Source organism: Simochromis diagramma, unplaced genomic scaffold (genome assembly GCF_900408965.1).
Source record: "Simochromis diagramma unplaced genomic scaffold, fSimDia1.1 OVJJ01000205.1, whole genome shotgun sequence".
Lineage (NCBI taxonomy): Eukaryota > Metazoa > Chordata > Actinopteri > Cichliformes > Cichlidae > Simochromis > Simochromis diagramma.
The window spans coordinates 16396489-16414665 of record NW_024386782.1 but is presented as its reverse complement, the minus strand read 5'-3'; the positions used below and the strand labels follow the sequence as shown (position 1 = coordinate 16414665).

The 18177-nt window shown below is 39.3% G+C and overlaps 2 protein-coding genes across 4 annotated transcripts; both read left to right on the top strand.

Moving 5' to 3' along the window:
- Positions 1-5373: 5373 nt before the first annotated feature.
- Positions 5374-7028, top strand: rgs1 (regulator of G protein signaling 1). Of its 3 annotated transcripts, XM_040022313.1 has the most exons (5): positions 5374-5580; positions 5715-5798; positions 5885-5964; positions 6051-6217; positions 6443-7028. In XM_040022313.1, exons 1-5 carry the CDS (start codon positions 5570-5572, stop codon positions 6617-6619), a joined length of 519 nt encoding a protein of 172 aa, XP_039878247.1. In that variant the 5' UTR covers positions 5374-5569; the 3' UTR covers positions 6620-7028. The 3 variants fall into 3 exon arrangements, with proteins under 3 accessions (XP_039878247.1, XP_039878249.1, XP_039878248.1); XM_040022315.1 differs by lacking the exon at positions 5715-5798 and having other exon boundaries at positions 5388-5580; XM_040022314.1 differs by lacking the exon at positions 5715-5798 and having other exon boundaries at positions 5569-5679; positions 5880-5964.
- A 6194-nt stretch (positions 7029-13222) lies between these two features.
- On the top strand, positions 13223-14958 carry rgs13 (regulator of G protein signaling 13). Its single transcript, XM_040022312.1, has 5 exons — positions 13223-13387; positions 13487-13546; positions 13649-13710; positions 13803-13969; positions 14080-14958. The coding sequence occupies exons 1-5, from the start codon at positions 13305-13307 to the stop codon at positions 14263-14265; spliced, it is 558 nt and encodes a 185-aa protein (XP_039878246.1). The 5' UTR covers positions 13223-13304; the 3' UTR covers positions 14266-14958.
- Positions 14959-18177: the final 3219 nt, after the last annotated feature.

Below are 18177 nucleotides of genomic sequence, written 5' to 3'. Positions count from 1 at the left end.
AGCAAGAAAGAAAGGCAGAAAGCCTGCTGCTGTCTTTTAATATCATGTAAGTCAAAAGTCATCACCTTCAAGAGTTCGAAATCTAATTTAAATCAAGTGCTGGTCGCATCTTCGCTCTGCACCAATCTCTACCCCACAGTCTTGAGGAGAACAGACAAACCCCCCGTTCGAGTTCAAATGAATAAAGCAAGCGGAGCGCACAACAAAGGGAGACAGGCTGAATCAGAGCCGTCAGTAATTACACAGGATGGTTGACACAAATGTAAAGATAGGACAACTAGAGTGCCCCCATGTGTATGGTGAAAAAACTGCATCTCTACTTGCTGTGGGAGTAGTGAGACGCTGCATACATTCGAGGCCAATTTATTAGGTACACATTACTACTGGTGGGTCAGGCCCCCTTTTGCTTTTGGAACTGGCTTACTTCTTTGTGACGGAGATTCAACAAGGTGATGGATGTGGTCAGCAATAGTACTCTGTGATGTTTAAAAGATGATCAGATGGTACTAAGGGACCCAGAGTGTGCTAAGATCTCCTTCATCACCCTCAACCGCTGATACAAAGCAGGATGGATCCATGCTCTCATGCAATTTATGTTAAATTCTGATCCTACCATCTGAATGAAAGACTCACTGGACCAGCAACAGTTTTCCAGTCTCCTGTTGTCCATCTATCCAAACTATAGCCTCTGTTTCCTGTTCTTAGTTGACAGCAGTGGTACCTGTTGTGGTTTTTTGCTGCTGTAGTCCATCTGCTCTTCTGCATATCTTCATTGTAGCCAGTGGTCACTGGGATTAATGTTGCCTTTCTATCAGCTCGAAGCAGTCTGGTCATTCTCCTCTGACATCTGACATCAGCAAGTCATTTTCACAGAAAGAACTACTCCACACTGGCTATTTTCTCATTTTTGCACCATTTTCTATAAACCCTAGAGATGGTTATGTAGGAAAATCTCAGTAAATTAACAGTTCCCGAAGCATTCACACCAGCCTAGCATCACCTTTTAAGTCTATGTTAACGAGCAGCTGAATAGGTGTGCTTAATAAAACGGCGAGCTGGTGAGCTAGTCAATATTGCATTATTGATGAGCTACCCATTAGTACCTATTAATATCTTAACAATAACATAGGGCACGTAGAATTTCTTTCCCGTCGATGCCTTTTATTCAGTCATCTATCCTCTGAGTTAATGCTGCTGTCAAACAGCACCTTTGTATTTACATGGTGATATATTAGATTTATAACTTTGGATTTAGATTTTATTATGTTTTGTTTTATGATATTTTAGTGATTATGGTTATATTCTAACACGGAGTGGAAAAATGTCTTTATTTTATTAAGTTATTTATGTAAAAATTAGACAGAGAACTTCTCTATTGCACCACTGCATTTTCCTTTTCAAATATAAACTTCAATTTAAAAAGACTTTTCATGTCTTAATGGATACCATTTCTCAAAGAGTTTTACTGCAGAAATGAATAGTCCACAGTTGCCACTGGCTCAGGATGAAATGTACCTGTTTTCCTAAAGGATGGTACCAATCTAACTCTTCCTCCCATTGCTTCAGTTTGCATGTTTTCCTCCATCTGTTCTAGTATCTGTATCTCTGTTTTGAAAAAAGATTTGTTTTGTTAAATATAATTGCAATTTTTGTGTGGTCCATACTTATAGCATATGAATATTCCAATTTAAAATCCTGGTTTTCACCTTCGGGGCTCTGTATGGTAATCACCTGCCTGCTTCACAGGGTTAGGGTCTTGCAGCCTGTGCTTGTTATCATCTCAAAATCCAGACTAAAAGCTAAAGTAATGAAGTCTTCGCAGCTCTAAGGACTCGTGAATGTGAAAACTTGTCTTGTTAAACCAGCATTTTTGTAGCTTTTTACTTTGTTTCTGTCTTATTTCAGTTTTTTTTTTTTTCCTTTTGATGTCCTGGTGTTTTTTTTCTGACATACAGCATTTTGTGATTTATGTCTTGGAAACTGCTCAATGAATATAATTTACTTACTTCCTTAGTTACATGTAAATACTGCAATGTAATACGTCAGCCTTTTTTTTAACTGTTTCCTTGCTTCGCTCCTTCCTTCTTTGATATGTTTTCTTTGCAGCATGTAAGGAGTTTTAAAACATCTCACATTTTGCTTTTTGACTTAATTAATAAAATACAATTTCAACAAAGGAATTGTTCTTTGTAATAAAAAAGAAAAACATTTGAAGCCTTCTCCACAGCGTTATTTCTGGCCGCATTTTGGACCTTTTTTTTATCCTTTCTGTGTCTGGTAATTATTTATCAGTAACTAAATCACTGTAGCTCACGGCAATTGAAATGGCTTTTAAGCACAAGTGGCCAACTTTTTAAAAAATCTCATCAACACAAGAGGGTGTTTTTTTTAGCATATTGTAACAAATGCGTTCTCTTTTACTAAAAGAGCCTTTTTAGGCTTGCGTTGAGCCCTTTTATTCTTGGATTCTCGTAACTTTTCAGAACTAGAAAAAACATCCTGGATGCAGTGAATGCGCAATGAGAGCACACCTCAGTATAGTCCACACGTCTTTCAGGCCATGGGCTCTTTTGAAAAACAAATTCCTCAACCTGGTGTGTCTACACACATGCAAATAAGGGCAGCCTGGGTGTTTTCCATCACCTGTGTGATCACCTTGTCATTTACATTCTTGGTTTGTTTCGGCCCATCACATTTGAGCCAGTGGTCAACAAGGTCAGCAGGCTAAAGCATTCTAGAAATACTTATGATGACATCTATATGTATGACTTGTATGCAAGCAACAAAGTCAAATGAGAAGAGGACTCCTCCATATATAGCTCCTGGTCCGTCATGCTGTTCTTTGATGCATTAGAAAGTGAGAATGACCGCCCTGGGGTTGATGGGTTTGAACACACAGCAAAATACATTCATACAGCTGCCAAATGCTATTATTTACATTAAGTGAGATGCATCATGGAAATGTAAAATATGAAAAACATTCTCCCTCAAACAACAAAGTAGATATTAAATGAAAAGCTTAAACATTCTATTTGTGAAAGACGAAAAGTATGTAATGGACCTAATGTGAAAACAAACCTCTTGGGGTAGTTTATCACACTGTTAATGTGTGAGGGTGAAAAACTAATTAGAATTGTTTGCCCCCGATTTGTTAATTGGTTTTTTTTTTAAGACTTCTCCAAGTTTTAGAGCTAGAAACGTAAATGCAAACTTGCACACACGGTTGACCAAATTAGCTACATCCCCCAAAAAATGTGTCTAAAATACGGCATTGTTTGCAGTGTGTAAGTCAATATTTTGTATAGCCGTCTTTATTCTTCAACACAGCCTCTTCTTTGGATGTTGGCTGTCTTTTGTATTCTTCCCTGTTAATGTGATCCCACATTGCTTCAATAATATTGAGGTTCGGGCTCTGGGGAGGCCAATCCATGACTGTTAGTGTTCCACTGTTTTTCTATCCTGTTATGCTTTTGCTGCATATACTGTGTTTGTCATGTCATTGTCATGCTGACAAATGAAGCTTTTCAATCAGTTGCTTTCCAGATGGTATTTTTGTGTTAATAATTTCAATTTTGACAAGCTCTCCAGCACTCCTGGCTAAAATGCAGCCCTAAACCATGAGACAACCTCTGCCACGTTTTACAGATGGCTGTAGACATCCCCAAGAGTTGGGAGTTCGCCTTGTAATCAGAAAGTTGCCAGTTCGAGCCCCAGCTCGGACAGTCTCGGTCGTTGTGTCCTTGGGCAAGACACTTTACCCGTTGCCTACTGGTGGTGGTCAGAGGGCCCGGTGGCGCCAGTGTCCAGCAGCCTCGCCTCTGTCAGTGCGCCCCAGGGTGGCTGTGGCTACAATGTAGCTTGCTGTGAATGTGTGTGTGAATGGGTGGATGACTGGATGTGTAAAGCGCTTTGGGGTCCTTAGGGACTAGTAAAGCGCTATACAAATGCAGGCCATTTACCACCATTGTACCTCTCTCCTGACCTCCTCTGTCACCAATGATGACAGTTTAACCAAAATTTTCAGTTTTGGATTCACCACTAAATTTTCAGTGCAGGTCTTGTGTAATCGTTAAAAATGGCTTCTTGACAGCCACCCTTACACTTAGACCTTTCTGATGAGGTTTCAGTGAACAGCAAATGAATCAACTGAAAGGCCAGATGACTCTCTTGGGTCCTTTGTCAGGTCTTTATTGGATTGTTTTCCTATTTCTTAAGGACACAGCTCTCAGATACTTTTCATCTGCCACCTCTTCTTTTGTCCTCTACTTGTCCATTTTCCTCAAATTTTTAAGTAAACACTGCACACCATGCTCAGATAGGCCACTTTTTGGTTAATAGCCCATTGGGAATCATTTTTTATTGCAAAAATACTATTTTATTGCTGTAAACTGTGTTATCTTTGGCATTTTTTCACAGAAAGTAATGAAAACAAACTGTGTATTTTGGCTCTTTGCTAAATATGATAAGTGTAATATATGTTATATGTTATGTAATATGTTAAGTACCTCTTTCATGGTTGAATGATTCATAAGTCAGTGTTATGTACTGTAAAAAAAAAAAAAAAAAAACTATGAAAAAAATCCTCTGAAAATTATCAGGTAAAAGGAGTGAATTGAAATGTCCAAAGAAAAATTTAAAAGGCCCTTCATAAAGCCTGGAAATGTATTTCTCGGGACTGCATTGGGAAAATCACGTGGGACTCTGGCTTCTTGGAAGCAAAATATGAAGAAATGAAGAAACACAATATAGTAATGGTTACACAGCATCTGCCCAACACCAGCATGTTAGCGTTCCCACTGTTGGCATTCCAGGCTAGCATTAGCATTTAGATTGAGACTTTAATTTTCTGTCAGCACAGATTGGCTCTTGCGGTAGACTAATCTAAGAACATAAAACATTTCTATCACAACACTTGAAGGCATACTAATAAATCAGAGCTGACTTGTGCTATTGTCACATAACACTGCTAATATGCAAATGGAAGGATGACGAGGCTTCTCCTTAACAGCAAATTTGTTTATGGATATTTGCATATGGCCAGGATCTTCCAGAGCTTCCTGATCACCGATCATTAGTTTAGTTAAATCATATTCTAAATCTCGCATGTTGTGCTTTGCCACAGCGGGCCCTGTATCCTATATTCTTAATTGGGCTCATTTTTTGTTTTTTTGTTTTTTTTTAAATAAAAGAAAAGAAAAACAACTTGATTGCAGTTCTTACTAAGCAGCAAATAAATGACAGTAAGAAATTCATGTGCTGGAATTATTTATTTATTCAGCCTTGGTGTGATGCAAGTATCTCCCATGTCTAGGTTAATGTTGGTCAACAGTTAGTAGAATTGAAATCACAGTCAAGCTCTCTCTTCCTCAAGGTACCGCAGACATGGACGGATGCCCTGTCTCTCCCAACAATAACACTTTGCATACAGATTTCCATATATTCCACTCGTGCTGGGCGTGGGTCATTTAGATTTGTTCACTCACTCGACTCTCTCATTTCCAAACAATCACAACCCCATCTTCAGTCTGGCAGGATCTTATCTCTGTCTCCCTTTGTAGAGGACGAGGAGATGGCGATAAAGTGAGTTACTGCATATTTGATTATTCGGCCTTTACCATTTTCAGCAGGAAACAACTTACAGCAGCCATGTGGAAAATGCCAAAAGGCTTTCCATTCACTGTAAGTCTAACTTTGGACTGTGTCTATTTCTGAAGGGGTCTTGTATTGATAGGAGGTTGCTCTCAGGTGCTTGATGCATTTAACAAATCTTTGAGATGTCTTAAAAAGACGCTTTGCAGGTACGGTTTGCAGGCGGGGTGTTGTAATGTGGGGGGTCACAGACATTTGGGCTAGTGATAGATCTTAATGCTCTTTTCAAGGGTAGATTCTGTTGCTTTCCCACGGATCCACTTGGGGATGTTGAGACTTGGAGTGAGTCTGTGGACAAAGTCCTCAGCTGTAAAGGTGAGAGTCTCTTCTGATTCTGTATGATATATATTTGCTTGCATGTGCATGGTTCCCGCTCGCTTACTCTGGTCTGTGACTTTTAGCCGGGCAGATAGCTTTCCGGGAGTTCCTGAAGTCTGAGTACAGCGAGGAGAATATACTGTTTTGGCTCGACTGCGAGGAGTACAAAAAGATTAAGACAGTCCCAGAGATGATCTCCTCCGCCAACCGGATCTACTCTGAGTTTGTCCAAACAGAAGCACCAAGACAGGTAAATAATTTGAGCATATAAAACAGGATTTTGCTGGAATTAAATTTTCATATTAATTTTTTAGCAGTTAGTAGATCTATAGTCACATAGCATCTGCAATAAAACTGTGCATTTCATGGTGGTAAAATTGCAGAAATGTAAGCAGATTTCTGTGCAGACAGACAGCAGGTGATGATGGAAGGAACAGCTGTAATGTAGTTTTTGTATGACATTGCTTGATTCCAGATCAACATAGACTGCAGTACAAGAGAAAGCATTACAAATAACATCTCCAAGCCGACCCTGACTTCGTTTGATACAGCTCAGAAGCACATTTACAGTCTGTTGGCCAGGGATTGCTACCCGCGGTTCCTAAAATCTGACATCTATCAGGGACTCCTGAGGAGAAACGATTCAAGGTGACTGTATTAAAAATGACGGCCTCTCAGGCCGAGGCTCATGATGTCTTCAGCTCAATTCTGATCTGCTGTAGCACTCTTTGATTTCAGCGTGGATAACAGGTTTATCCTATACAATCCAGATCCTTAGTCTAGTGGAGGTAGTTTTTTTTTCTTAGTCTGTGTGATTTAGTAGCTTAAGTTGAATTTACAGCTTGTATTATACTTTATCCCTTAATTAAGTAAAAAAAAAGTGCCTATAAGTCTTTTCTTTTGTTTTCTCCCCTCCCACATACAGTTAATAATGAAGATAATTCCTTTATTGTAAAGTATTATCAACGCTTTATATAACACTTTGTGCAAATATAAACTGTCTTACGCTCTGAGAACTTCCACTTTCTTATGCGAATAAATATTGTTACATTTCTGCCTCAGTTTTGTGTTCTATGGAACGTTTTCTTGTCTGCTTTGCATGCACTTCTTGAAATATCAAAAAACAAAACCTGACATCCGGGCGTGGTCTTTTTGTATGCAATGCAAATCACCTGGGTTACTGTAATGTGGTCATTTGTCACACAAACAGCAGATGGCAACAGAGTTCTTTACATCCTTCATTAAACAAGAAGCACAGCCTGGGGACAATGAAATACTTGAGACTTCCACTAAAGTTTGTGTGTCATCTGCTCGGCAGTTTTAAGAAGTCAGAGCGTTTACGTGAAGAGGAACTGCATGAATCTGGAGTCTGAATCTACATTTGCCTCATCAGACGCGGGCTTGTGGGTGTGCACTTTCAGTCACAACTAAGTTAGTTTCATGTTATCCCTAAAAAGTATTTTATATCCCCTCAAAATGTTGTGAGGCAGTACAGTTTTTAGAAAGTATGACACAGTTCTCCTCTGCGTTTGTTTATTTCTGGCAGGGACAGGGTGAACTTTACTAGCTCATATAATAGTCTATGCAAAAATAATGCAAATGGAAGAGAGCACACTAAAAAACAGGCTCTCTATTACTTTGTATTTAGACATAATGTTCAGGTCCACAAAAACAAGATAAAAAAGAGAAAATGTTCATATGAAGGTAATATGAATCAACATAATGAATGTCAAGTACAAAATACCACTTTTTCACTGATGTCCCTTTTTTTGTTTGGAAAGTGGATGTGGGCGCAGCATGGTTTCTCCGTGTGACTACTCAGTGGTGGATGGACATTTTTTTTTCAGTTTCTGTTGGTGGTACTGAGTGTGAGGGCTGGCGGGGGGATTTATTTTAAGAGCTGTTTCAGATGTTTGAAAGACGGCGTTCTGTTTTGTGCAGACATATTGCCGCAACTTCCTCTTCTTTGAGACAACGCTGGTGGCTCTCACCTCTTTGTGGGAGGAAGACTAAGTTCACTGGGTTTGAAAAACAGGGTGTTTGCTCTACACACGCATTCATGAAGAAATGTGTAGCTGAGCAAAAACTGCAGGATACTGAGCGCAGGAAGTGATAAAGACAAAAACGAAAGGTTCTGAAGAAGGTTTGGGTTCTCACAGTCACAACATTTGGAGGAAATTCACGGATGGGTGTTGCGACCGGTAAAGAAAATGAGATAACAATAACAGTAATGTCACCACAGGCACATCTGCATTTTGACAGAAAGTGTTTCCTGTCACTCACAAGAAAAGTACAGACAAAGCACTGTATACCTCAGGAGAAACTGATTACATTTACCGCTACACATGAATGAGGTTATGTACAGCTCCTTTTTTTTTTTTCACAGACAAGACTGTTGTTAGTTGCTCTTTTCCCCTCCATGCATTCTTAACATGTTCTTAACATTTGTTAACTCTTCAGCAGCCAGCGGCTTTCAGTTGATTTCACAACAGAGGGAATCTTGTGAAATCGTGCGAACATCTAATGTCAGCCTAATGTCATTATGGCTGCCATAAAGACATTAGGATTCATTCTTTTAGCTGAGAGCGTAGATTTACTGAAACTTTACAGCAAAACATTACAAGTGAGTGAGGTGAAAGAGTAGTATGACGCTGAAATCAAAAGCAGATGATGAAAACAAATGAAAAGTTATCGTTAAAAATCTCCAATAGCAGACTACCAGGTACAGTAAAGCAGCTGAGAGAGGCTTTTTGCTATAAGGCAGGCTGCTACATCAGTACTAAACTAAAATACTTCAGCAACTGCTGGGTGATTTTTTATTTTATTCATTTGTTGATGCTTGTTGATGATTTCCAGACAATAAATTCAACTCTATCTTTCTTCCCACGTTAGCTTTCTGTCTTAAGAACACACGAATGACAACAGATTAAAATTAGCTTGTAATGCTAACCTTTTCTTTTCTTTGGCGCTATCATTAGTCATATGAGCAAATAAATGAACTTAAAGTGCCCCAATGGCACGGCATGTTTTTCAATACTGCTAGACAGACTGCTGTGGGAACAGACAAGAGCCATATTTGTAGCATACTGAATAGCGTTAGCATTGCAGTCATGCTAGGATGCTGAAAGTGGCACTCTTGGTTCAAACACCATGGGTCCTGATGACTGTCACTTTGTCTTTGCCCTTAAATGTGGCTTTTAAACAAGTGAAACAGCAAAGGGGTGCACCAAGAAACTAACCAATATTGTTCATCTGTGAAGCACGCTTATATCTGCTGAGTCATTTTACAAGATAGCTACAAAAGGAAGACAGAGAGCAACGCTGACCCATTTTTTAGAGCAGCTAGAACCCTTAATAACTGGTTTCCAAGTAAAAAGGATTTTAGAGTCAATTAGTGAATGACAGCTGTAAGGAAACCTCAACTCTTCTCAGAGATGCAGGGTTAGCAGCTGTTTGGCCTTCTCCTTGTTGAGGATTTAGTTATACACTACAAGAACTATGATGCAATATGATGAGGCATAACTGGAGCATAAGTGGACAATATTCATTCATACATTTTTTGTACATTTCACAATAAAATCTCATCTGTTTAATGATAATAATAAGCTAATAGTAGAAAGTACTACTATTTAATATTTGACACACCAAGTGGCTCCAGAAATTAAAACATACATGAATTGTCCAAAGAAAAAGAAAGAAAAACAGGAAACAACTGTTAAAGCAGTTCATAAAATGTTATTAAGGTCTCATAAAGGTGTAACCTAACTGACTAGTATTTCATTGTAAAGTTAACAGTCATTAAAAAGGGGGGGAGGAAAGAAGAAGAAGAAGTTGACCTACATCTCCCACATGAAGTGCTTATCTATGTTATCTGTTGCTTACATCACTGGGATTAAACTGGGGCACAAAAAGAGAGGAACTAAAACTGAAATGTATATAAATTTATGAATACAAAGGGGTTACTGGAATTTTAAAAACACTTTAGACCTCCAGAGAACAGATGAAAGGTTCCTGTCAACAAAGAAGCAGGAAGTAAAGAGTGAAACAGTTTCACGACTTGTTGTCTCTTAAGAGGTTTTGTTGGAAGACAGGGGAAAGCCAAACTGTCACAGCTCACAGGCCTGGGGAAGGATTAAGGATGCTAATCGAGGACGTTAGTAGTTTTTCCTCCATGATGTTGACCGATGTCAGGTTTTAGATCAAAATGTTTCCCGAGCTTTACGTTTCTAAAACAGAGATTGTGTTATACTTTCTGTGCCTGAGCTTCAATTGTGTCTAAAATGGAAACACTGAGGGGGCTTAGTGGTCTAAGAATCACACCACATAACCCACACTGTCCCTGGTTTGGTTCCGACATGTGACCTTTGTCGTCCCCCTCTCTTTCCCCCGTGTTTCCTCTCTGCCTCCACCGGCAAGAGATTGTAAACAGAAACAAAACCCGTATTACAAAAGTCTGCCAAAAGACACAAGAAAAATTTACCACAAAGTGGTGCATAATATATGAGGCAGTGTTTGAGCCGCAGTTAAAGTAGATACAAAAGAGGTGTGTCAGCATGTCAGCTGTTCTTGCATCATCTGACATTGAATCTTGAATTTGTTCACCATATGGGCATTAAAATACTCATTTATAGAAAGGTTAGGTGTCATGTGTGAGATTTATGAAACCATATAACATAGCTGGTTTGATTTGATTGCACAATCAGCTGCAAACACCAAAGGGGGGGATAAACTTTTACTAAGTAACTCCCACAATGGCAAATTCAGTTCAGTTTGGTTCAGTTTAATAAAACTTACTTTAAGGTGCTTTGTATTGTAATATAGAGACCCCACAATAATAGAGAGAAACCTCATCAATCAAGCGAGCCCCTCTGTGCAAGTATAGTGCGAGTATAATAACTTCAGTTTTATCTGAATTTAGAAGTAAGTTTGCTTAGGCTTCTGCCCCCGCGACCCAGCCTCGGATAAAGTGGATGAAGATGGATGGATGGATGGATGGATAGAAGCAAGTAGCAAATGCTACTAAAGAACGAAGGTCTTCAGTTAGCTTTGACAAATTTACAAATAGCCAAAGCAGAACTATGATATTGCATCAGGTCAATTTATGTTTATTTAAGATTTAGCAAATAGAGCCGTGGTGTCAAAGTCACTTTAGTTCCTGGTTTAGATGTACCCCAATTTGATATTAAGTGGGCAGATCAGTAAAAGAGCTGCACAATAACCTAACTTTCTTTTCATGTGATGCAGTACAAGGAAAGTTCACATTTAATAAGCCATTCATATTAAATGTGAGATATCTTATTACCTGTAGTTTAAGGAGCTTGAAAAAGAGAGCAACTTGACTTCTTTAAGCTTTTGTGAAGACATTTCAGCTCTCATCCAAAAGGCTTCTTCAGTTGTAAAACAAAAGGTAGAGGGTCACAGGTATTTAATACCTAGTGGCGGCTGTCCCTAAGAGGTACTCACTATTAATCACATGAGCCAAGGTTTGAACAAAGGCGTGGGTGATACCACTGGAGGTTTCAGGTGTAACCACTGTGAGATCTCGCGCTTCTCTATCATGTGACCTGTTGAGGTCACCTGATGCAAGATGTGACTTGGGGTTGAGACACCTGGGAAGCAAGCTCATGACTGCACTGTAGGTGGCAGGCAGTTGGTGACATAATCCACTCCTTCTGTTCAATAATGGTCGTTCACAGGGATGTAGATGGCCTCTTTTACTTGTCTTTCTCTGTCCAAAATGTGAATGTTGGCGTCCTTAAAAGAGTGACCTTTGTCAGTTGGGTGCAGATGTTCAACTGAGTCTTGTACTGTTGAAGTGGCTAACCGTTTGGTTTCTCCAGTGTAGAGGTCCGAGCACTCCTTGACGCACTGCACAGCGTGGACTGGATTCCTTAACTTGCGTTTGGAAGTTTTGTCCTTGGGATAAATCAGTTTTTTGTCTGACTATGTGGCTGGGTCCGAAGTGCACTGAGATGTCGTGCTTAGAGAAAACTCACCTGAGTTTCTCTGATGAACCTGATGCATAAGGGATGACAACATTGTTCTGCTTGTCACTCTGTTTCTTGCTAGTTGTTGTCTGACCTTTACTGTGGATCATTACTGATTTGATGAAGGCCCAGTTGAAATTACGACATGTTGTAAGTGTTTTCTTTAGGTGTGTGTTTCTTTTTGTTTCCTTCGGGCTCAGAGGTAATGTTTTCTGCCCGGTGTTGCAGGGTCCTGATAACCCCAAGTTTGTATTCCAGAGGGTGGTGGCAGTCAAAGAGTAGCTACTGGTCTGTATGTGTGTTGGCTTCCCGTAAACTTCAGTGTTGAGGCTTACATCCAACTTTTTTCACACCTTGCCTCATCACATGAGGCAAGGTGTCAAAAGGGACAGCCCCCACTTAGAACTTCCATGTCCTGGATGACTGAGAAGCTACAGAGACTTATTAACCATACATAAGAAAAGTACAAACCTTCACATGTGTTGTAAAACTATTCTTTTACTTTTTATGATTGAAACAGTTTGTCAAGATCTAGACATATTTTTTTATTCTTTCCATGCATTTTCGTAACCATGCTACAAGATCATTTTTACACTTGCAAAGCCAATGGGCTTTTTTTTTGCAAATTTCAGTCTTTGTCCATGTTTGACATTCCTGTATTAGAGGCTAGAGCTCATGGTGGTGTACGCACAATTGTAGCACCAGACTCTCTGACTGTAGTGAACTCAGAGTTTATCATTTTCAAATACAGGAACGTGTTTCTTCTTTAAAAAATACAATATAAATTTCAAGAGAGCAGAGGAATTTCTGCATTTAACTGGACACCGCTGCTTTAGCTAATGCAAAGATGCAGTCTTTCGTTATCTCAGTGGATTTTTTGGCCCATATAATGCAAATGACCAACAAGGCTAAGGAGCAAGAACATGCTATGTTTAAATTTGACTGTGAGAGCTGAAATAGCCTCAACATCTAGTTCACTAATGTTTCCAAAAGTTAGAACAGTGGTACTGGCTCTCGAGGCAAAGTGGAATAGAGATTAAAGCATTTGCTTATCTGCTGCAGAAATTTCCACTGGCCTATTTGCATCCACTGACTTTAAACCAAACAAGTAATGATGCACGTTTGAGTACAGTATGAACAGAAACCTGTAGCTATTTGCTGTCTGTCTGTTTGCTCGTTTGCGTCATTCCCCAACTTCCTCTTTGTCGTGTGGTTGCTGCAGAATGTGACGTTCATCTCTGCAGATATATAAGGCAACGCTGCGCGGGCTCGTCAAACAGACGCAGTTAGAGATCTCATAACTCTCTAAGAGCCCAACATTTAGTCATACATGTACAAAGAACTGTTGCCATGCCAGGTTTAGTCACATCTCCAACAAAGGAGCTTCAGCAAATCAACATGGACACTGACAACAAGAAGACAGAGAAATACAGGTAAAATTTATTCTGGCCAATCAATATCATCACATCTTGTCTTGTTTTTGTTTGAATATAAGTAAAATAACTTTTGTTCGTTTCTGTTTGATTAACCAGAGGGGGAAACCTGAAGTATCGGCTGCAGCGTAAATCATCCCAAGCCACAAAAACTGAGGGGTAAGTGAGAAAAAACTCAACTACAAGCTAAAAGCAAACCCTGCTCATATTTTATGCTTCATGTATGGATAACTGTGCTAACTTTATTCTCCTCGTTTACAGGCTTTGTTTTGAAGATATGTCTCAGTGGTCACAATCACTCGAGAGGCTTCTTTCATCCAAATGTAAGTTAATCAATACACTGTCTCAGACTCATCTTAGTCACTAAATGTCGAAAACAATGGCTAACTGCAGATCTTTTTTTTACCATCTTTAGATGGAATGAAGATATTCCAGGCATTCCTGAAGTCGGAGTTCAGTGATGAAAACATTGAGTTTTGGGTGGTTTGTGAGGAGTTTAAGAAGATAAGAAATTCCTTCAGGATGTCATCCAGGGCGAAAAAGATCTTCAAACGCTACATTCAAGCTGAATCTCCCAGAGAGGTATGTAGCTCTTGATAATCCAGACAGATTTATGGCACTTTACAGAACAAGGAGCGCTGGCTGCTTTAGTTTTTCTTCATTGGTCCTCATTATGTTTCCTCTGCTTCCAGATCAACATTGATCAAAAGACGAGGGAAAGGATCCAGCAGAACATAGAGGCGCCTTCTACAGTGTGTTTTGATGACGCTCAAAAGATCGTCTACGGGTTAATGGAGAGGGACTCTTACCCACGTTTCCTCAAGTCTGACATTTACAGGACTTTAACGGACTCCACATCACAATCGGTGAACATGTAAAAAGAAGTGGAGCCTGAGACTTTGTGTGTGTAAAAGCTGGACTTTGACGCTACGCCCAGTACTGGACTACCTGAGAGGAGCCGTGACGTCTGCTTGTTTGTCCTGAGACTGGTGGTGATGGACACCAAAACTAAACCCAGTTCATTTCCATTACATTCATACTTTTCTAAAGAGTTGGAAAATAAATTGGGAGTGGCTAAGACCTCATCTGAACTTGTTAAAAAGACTTAGCCGGCACTTTAGTGAAAATCTGTGAGAAGAGTTTGCTAAGAAGCAGACAGTGTGCTTGGAAATGCTGTGTACAGGTCACGACTGCTTTCCCAAAACGCCACAGTTCTCTAAAGAGAATGCTGGGGACTTTCTGAGTGAGGCACCAGGAAGCATGTGTGGTCAACGCCATCCACACAAAATGAAACTGCACAATCCGATATCTGCACATGCACATCATCTGAAGTTTATTGTTATTTCACTAAAGCAATAAAAAAGTAGATGTATCTAGATGTGGATATTATGCACAGCCTTGTGAATTTAACATTTTTTACATAGTGACATCAGTGCTGACACAGTAAGCCGATACATTGTAATGATAGTAATCTATTATAAGCTATATGTTAAAAAAATGTATTCCAGTTTGCGAATGTGAATAATAAATGGGTTTGTGACAAATAATAAAAACAAACTGTTTTAAATGTACATTGTGACTACATGGTTTTTTTGAGACACAAAGAAGAGCCGCTTAAGCTTTAGTTAAACACCTTTTTAAGAATACAGGAAGTGACTTAGTCAGCAGTTCATTCATTTCTTTTTCTCAGTCATTCATAAACTGTCTCACAGTTATAGTATTTACTACCCAGTGGGTTTATGATATGTAGAACAGCACAACGTACCAGGACACCTAATCTTGAAACTGTGGCCTCATTTCTTTTCCATGTTATATAAGTAATTCTTTTTAACTGTTTTTAAGAGAAAATCCTTTGCACAGGATGTAAACAGGAAGCAGCTGGCCTCATATAACTACGTTAGCTTAGTTTAGCTCAATGCAAACACACTGAAAATTAGGAGGACCTCGAGAGCCTAATCGTTTTGTTTGTTTCCTTTGTTTTGCTTTTTTGACAATTATTTTAAAGTAGCAAGTTTAGTAATCATGTTTTGATGAGCCAGCAGGGTTTTAAAAAAATCCCTTTAAACTCCTTAATATACATTTTTCCCCAGTGAAAAGGGGATACCGTCACAAAGAACTATTCATTTTAAACTGTCCATATAAAAAGCATTCTATATTGTATCAGCCTGTTGCAGCTGCACTATGGAGCGTTTACACTGACTGAAGAATGCCAGCCATGCCATTAAACCAATAGAAGCCTTGCACGTTTTTTTGTGCAGCCGAGGATCTTTGGTGTCTTTGAGTCTGCCAAAGTTACTACTATAGTTCAAAATCATGATATGCATCGCGCATCAGTGAGGTTTCAGCGATTTCGAGTGCTACGTGAGCAGACAGGTTGTTACAAAATTCTTCCACCTACAAACGGTCTGTTCTTACATCAGCCTTTCATGTGTCATCAGCCTTTCATGTGTCATCGGCCTTTCATGTTCTTAAATGGGTTATCGTCCCACCATCCTGCAAGTCGCTCAGCCTTTCGCCACCCAGTGTCTCATTCATTAGTGTACCAGATGTTGCCGTTGTATGTTCCTGTTAATGCAGCTAAAAGTTTTAAACTGAAACTGGATTTGTCGGGGCTTTTTAAAAAAAAAGAAATTTTGGCTTTTTTTTTTTTTTTTTTAAAAAAGGAAGTTTATCTGTGAGAACACATCAGGTATCACTCTGCTAAAGGTTACAGAAATTAGGAAGATCTGTTTAGGCCTAACTGTTCCACCACATCCTCTTTTAATCTCACTTGTGTACTTTTGAATTTGCGCAGACACACAATGAGAGAGAGAGAGAGAAAAAGAGAGAGGCATATACGTAAGCAGTCATGACCCTGAAACACCTTTTGGGTTGTCAGGTGAGTAAAACACAACGAACTAAAGGTTAAGCACCACTAAAGCCATGTTGTGTTTTTGTCAAATAAACTTTCAAAAGGATCTGAACTTTTTGAAAAATTCTTCTAACTATTATTTTAATCTTTAGTCAGTCATGGCTGACATGGATGGACCGCTGTCTGCTAGTCATTTCCCTTTTTACACTGGTCTGTGTGTTGGCAACAAGATGATCTGGTGATACGTCAGTCATATGACTATAAGCCACTATCAGAAAAAGTGAGTTAGGGTGCTTTTTTAACCACCCTGAGATACTAATCACCAATGCGTTATTGATGACTATCTACTACCCATTAAGAATACTACTCAGCAACTAAGACTAAAAGTCACCAATGAAACTCTTAGCCACCATATGTGTCATTAGATGGAAGCGATCATGCTTTCAGCACGTGACAGATCTTGCTCAACCAGTTCAACAAAGAAGGCTTTGTTTTACATCTATTTTAATGACATGTAAACACGTTCCACAGAGGAAACATTCTGCCAGGTGCAAAAATTTGCTTTTACCAAACGTGATGCACCTGAAGTGGCTTACAGACTTTAATTAAAGCTAATTCAAAAGACAATGAGCTGAGCTGATACTGGCCTCCTTAAGATCATGCTGCTAACATGACTAAAAGACAGAAGTATATGTTCAGCTCATTTTTCATTTTTTGTTTAAATCCAAAGCAGGCCACACTGTGCACATGCACACACACATTCACACATATTTATATATATACATATATATATATATATGTGCTGTCAGCGTTAATCTCGTTAAAATGACGTTAACGCCATAACCGCATTAACGCGGCAAATCTCCGTTAGCGAGTTAGCGCGGATCACCCCGTGTGTGGGGCTGCACGGCGTCAACGCGTTAGCATGGTTAGCTTGTTAACGCGTTAGTGCCGTCCAACCCAACGCACCGGGTGAGCCGCGCTAACTCACTAACGGAGATTTGCCGCGTTAATGCGGTTATGGCGTTAACGTCATTTTAACTAGATTAATGCTGACAGCACACACACACACATATATATATATATATATAAATATATATATTTCCTCATCCCCACAAACATTGCAAATCTAAAGAATATAAACGTAGACACAGACAGTTGATGTGATAGGCTTTTTTAAAACTCAGATAAGTTTGGAATAAGAGTAAGGGTGAAGTCTTAAATCTATTAAATCTGCCCTAGTTCGCATCAGCCAACTCATACAAAAACCAAATTTGAGGCACAAAATGTCTCAGGTTATTCTGACCTGCAGGTCAATGGACTGCGAGAGAAAACAATAACCCACCGCTATCTCACTGCGCTGATGTGAATTGCAAATAAAAACTTGTAAAACTTTTCATCTTCCATACTTTCCACTGCTGCACTATGTAAAACAATAACAATTAAACACTGCTGACCATGACCCTGCCATTCAAATGAAGGCCCCATGTTTAGATCTGGACCATAAGAAGGTTATATATAACTTTTTTTACAACAGGTGTTAAAGAAATTTGCAGAATTATCTGTGAGTGGCTTGCACAACAGAAAAGCTTTCAGGGACTGTGATGTCTGTAACTAATGGAGTTTTACTCATATGTGAAGCAGTCACAGTTTTGTGTATTCTGCAATCAACGTACACATTTGTGTCCTAAATACGTGTGAATTAACTGCTTTTATGTAGATAATGGTGTAACACGCAGGCGAGGGCAGACCTGGTTATGCTGTTTTGCTTGCCTACTCTGCTTCTGTTTACATACTTCCCCAGTAATGACCTTAATAAAAAATCATCTGCCCCACAAAGCATCCATATTTAGTCATGTGGTCCTGTTCTTGATTTTCATGTCAACCATGTAAGTAGGTAAGATCATTTAATCTCTCTTCTTTTGGGTTCTTTTATTAA

Bases quoted from the DNA above. Each gene is read 5' to 3' on its own strand.
- rgs1 (XM_040022313.1), top strand. The intron at 5,965-6,050 runs GTGAGAGTCTCT...TGTGACTTTTAG, and splicing joins CAAAGTCCTCAGCTGTAAAG to CCGGGCAGATAGCTTTCCGG. The intron at 6,218-6,442 runs GTAAATAATTTG...GCTTGATTCCAG, and splicing joins AAACAGAAGCACCAAGACAG to ATCAACATAGACTGCAGTAC.
- rgs13 (XM_040022312.1), top strand. From the start codon at position 13,305: ATGCCAGGTTTAGTCACATCTCCAACAAAGGAGCTTCAGCAAATCAAC. The intron at 13,547-13,648 runs GTAAGTGAGAAA...CCTCGTTTACAG, and splicing joins CAAGCCACAAAAACTGAGGG to GCTTTGTTTTGAAGATATGT. The intron at 13,711-13,802 runs GTAAGTTAATCA...TACCATCTTTAG, and splicing joins GAGGCTTCTTTCATCCAAAT to ATGGAATGAAGATATTCCAG.